The 2,761-nt window shown below is 33.9% G+C and overlaps 1 protein-coding gene across 1 annotated transcript; it reads right to left on the bottom strand.

The window, feature by feature from the left end:
- Positions 1-854: 854 nt before the first annotated feature.
- LOC102630083 (probable methyltransferase PMT20) lies at positions 855-2,069 on the bottom strand. Its single transcript, XM_052432459.1, has 3 exons — positions 1,775-2,069; positions 1,237-1,669; positions 855-1,098 (listed from the first exon to the last, which is right to left on the bottom strand). Exons 1-2 carry the CDS (start codon positions 2,045-2,047, stop codon positions 1,439-1,441), a joined length of 504 nt encoding a protein of 167 aa, XP_052288419.1. The 5' UTR covers positions 2,048-2,069; the 3' UTR covers positions 855-1,098; positions 1,237-1,438.
- Between the last annotated feature and the right edge of the window lie 692 nt (positions 2,070-2,761).

The following is a 2,761-nucleotide window of genomic DNA, read 5'->3' as shown; positions in this document are numbered from 1 at the left end:
AAATAACAATTTCTTTGTGGGTTGGAAGTTAAAGAAAAATACTTAATGTTTTGGTTATTTTTAAAATTTAATAGAGACTTTTATGATAAATGAGATAAATATTAAATTAAATTTGTAAATTTTGAAAAGTTAGAGAGGGATTTTGCGAAGGTCGATTCTAAGGTTGCCAGCGTGCAACGCCTCGTCCTCCTTCCTCTCCTCCGCCGTCATCATCATCTCTCTGGTACTACTCCTGGACCCCTCATCTCTAAATACCCATTATTATTATTATTATTATTATTATAAAAATTAGATTAAACTTTATAATTTCATTTATTGATTAATGAAAAAAAGAAAAGAAAAGGAGGAACTCACAAATTGATGACGGCACTACTAGAAAAATGATTTTTACTGACTTTAAAATAGTGTCAGAAATTACTTTTACTGACACTTATTAATTGTGTCAGTAATCTGGGAGTCAGAAAAATAGTGACACTTGTAAGTGGTGTCAGTGATTACTATTACTATAGTATCACTAAAATAATAACACCATGGTATCAAAATATTACAATACTATATTAGTATTTGTGATTACTGTTACTATAGTATCACTACTTTATTTATTATTTAAAAAAATAATTATATAAAATGACATGTTGCCCATTGATTTGTTGATAGAATTAAAAGGCTGTGAGAAATAAGAACAAAAATCAATTTATATATCAAAACCTTTCGTAACATTTAAATATTATCAATATATATTACACAATCCAAATACTTCAATACACAAAGACGTCTGATTACAAGACAAGTTATTCTTATAATTGAATAATCTTAACTACTATTATCCAATCAATTTGATAATGATACTTCTCTAGAAAATATCTTCATAGTATATGACTAATTACCGAATTCTGTCCACGGGATAAGGCATCTTGAGCAATGAGCCATATCAAATGAATTTGAGGGGAAAGGTAGGCGCTGTGTGGAAATGATGCCAAGAATTGCGGGAATTCCACGTTCCAATGCAAATTGAACTTGAGCTTCATGATTATCTCTTGGTGCAAGAGAAACTGTTAAAATTCCACGATCTAATAAATCACCTCCCCAGCTAGCAACCTATATAAAAAAATGTAAGTGAGTTAAATTTATCCTAAGATGACCAAGAGGCACCATAAGAATAAACCATCAATGCAACATAGATTAGCCCAGTATATGATTAGATGAAAAAGTGGGCAAATGGAAAACAAAACTCACCCCACATCCAGTGTCAATAGCAGTTCGAACTGTCCCATCTTTCATTTCTGGAATCAGATCTCGCATCAAATCAACATATGCACCAACTCATTTGGGAAACATTGTACCTCCACCAGGAAAGAGGAACTTCTCTCCTTGTTTTCTCAGCCAATTCTGATTTGACTTCTGCTTGTTAATCTAATCATAAGGCACATTCCTGAAACTAGATCCAAATAATAGAACAAAATTGACTTACGACCAACATCAGTGGACGAAAAAACCAGTTCATTAATAGATCATAATACATGTACCAACATTCATCCCTGCTTTTTGGCCACTTGATAGGTGGCTTATACCCATTAGGAGGGGTTATTAAGCATTCCTTCCTCTCAAAAACTGGAGGGCAGTGGCGTTCCATGAAAGTCAGCCGATGAGCACCGTACTTTTTCCACCTCTGTAGCAATGAATGTTTGCCATCAATATGGCCACTTGATATCATATAGCTTTGTAACATTGCCTAGAAGCTGTTACTATTATCAAATAAGCATTTAAGGTATACCTTTGGATCTGTGCATGGAGTGTAGTCTTGATAGTTGCTGCTGCAATCAGGGAAGTTAACAGATTTGATCTGAAGCGGAGCAACCGCTGGATCCTTGGGAGACGGGACTGCTTTCTGGACATCCCTAATCTCGACTCTATTTTTCTCAGAACAAACGATTCCACCAAGGTAAAACGAAAACCCACGTAGTGCAACAAACAATACTGTCAAAGGAACAATCCTGGGACTTTTATCACCATTTGGAGAAATCGGTTTCCTATCTTTATGCTTCATTTTGTCAGAAACAATTAATTACCTGCATTGATAATAGTAAAAAAAAATTTAGTCACAGCTGAGTGAGATTAAATTTTTAGCTCAATGACCAAACACGTAAAGAAACATCTCCAAGATCCCAACTATGGAAATAAATACATTCCATGCTCCAGTTTCGATTCCTCCATTGTCTAAGATATTAAACTAAGCATCATAAAGCAGAATGAAGCGGACAGTACAATATTTGAGTCACAACTCAATGTCACAACCCAGTCACTTATAATTATCCTGAGACTATTAATAGGATCCAATTAACCAACTAAGACGGTTGAGAATTAATGTGTGAACTTAAATGAATGAGTAAATATCAATTTGACCAACCAAAAAAAAAATCAAATGGGAGTTAAAGAACACGAATTTGCCAGACGAATGAGCACAATAATAAAGCAAAAGACGAATTTGCTAGACGATGAAGTTATTTCTGGTTCATCACTAAATTCTCTAATAAAATAAAACCTCTAAGATCACCAATACAATTCAAACAAACTCAATTCGTAACCCAATTACAAAATGAAGAATGAACCAACTGATAACAAAAATATTACAACAAGGTCATCCCAGGTTTCAAAATCAACAATAATTAATTTTTTAAAAAAAAACTCTTGCCTGTCTAATTCGAAACAGAACCTCTTCTCCCTTTGCCGCTTCTTCTTTGCTTTCATAAAACCCAGCTCC

This window comes from Citrus sinensis, chromosome 8, assembly GCF_022201045.2.
Source record: "Citrus sinensis cultivar Valencia sweet orange chromosome 8, DVS_A1.0, whole genome shotgun sequence".
Lineage (NCBI taxonomy): Eukaryota > Viridiplantae > Streptophyta > Magnoliopsida > Sapindales > Rutaceae > Citrus > Citrus sinensis.
The sequence above is the reverse complement of the archived record's forward strand: the minus strand, read 5'-3'. Positions and strand labels throughout refer to the sequence as shown.

Bases quoted from the DNA above. Each gene is read 5' to 3' on its own strand.
- LOC102630083 (XM_052432459.1), bottom strand. From the start codon at position 2,047: ATGAAGCATAAAGATAGGAAACCGATTTCTCCAAATGGTGATAAAAGT. The intron at 1,670-1,774 runs GTATACCTTAAA...TCATTGCTACAG, and splicing joins CTCCATGCACAGATCCAAAG to AGGTGGAAAAAGTACGGTGC.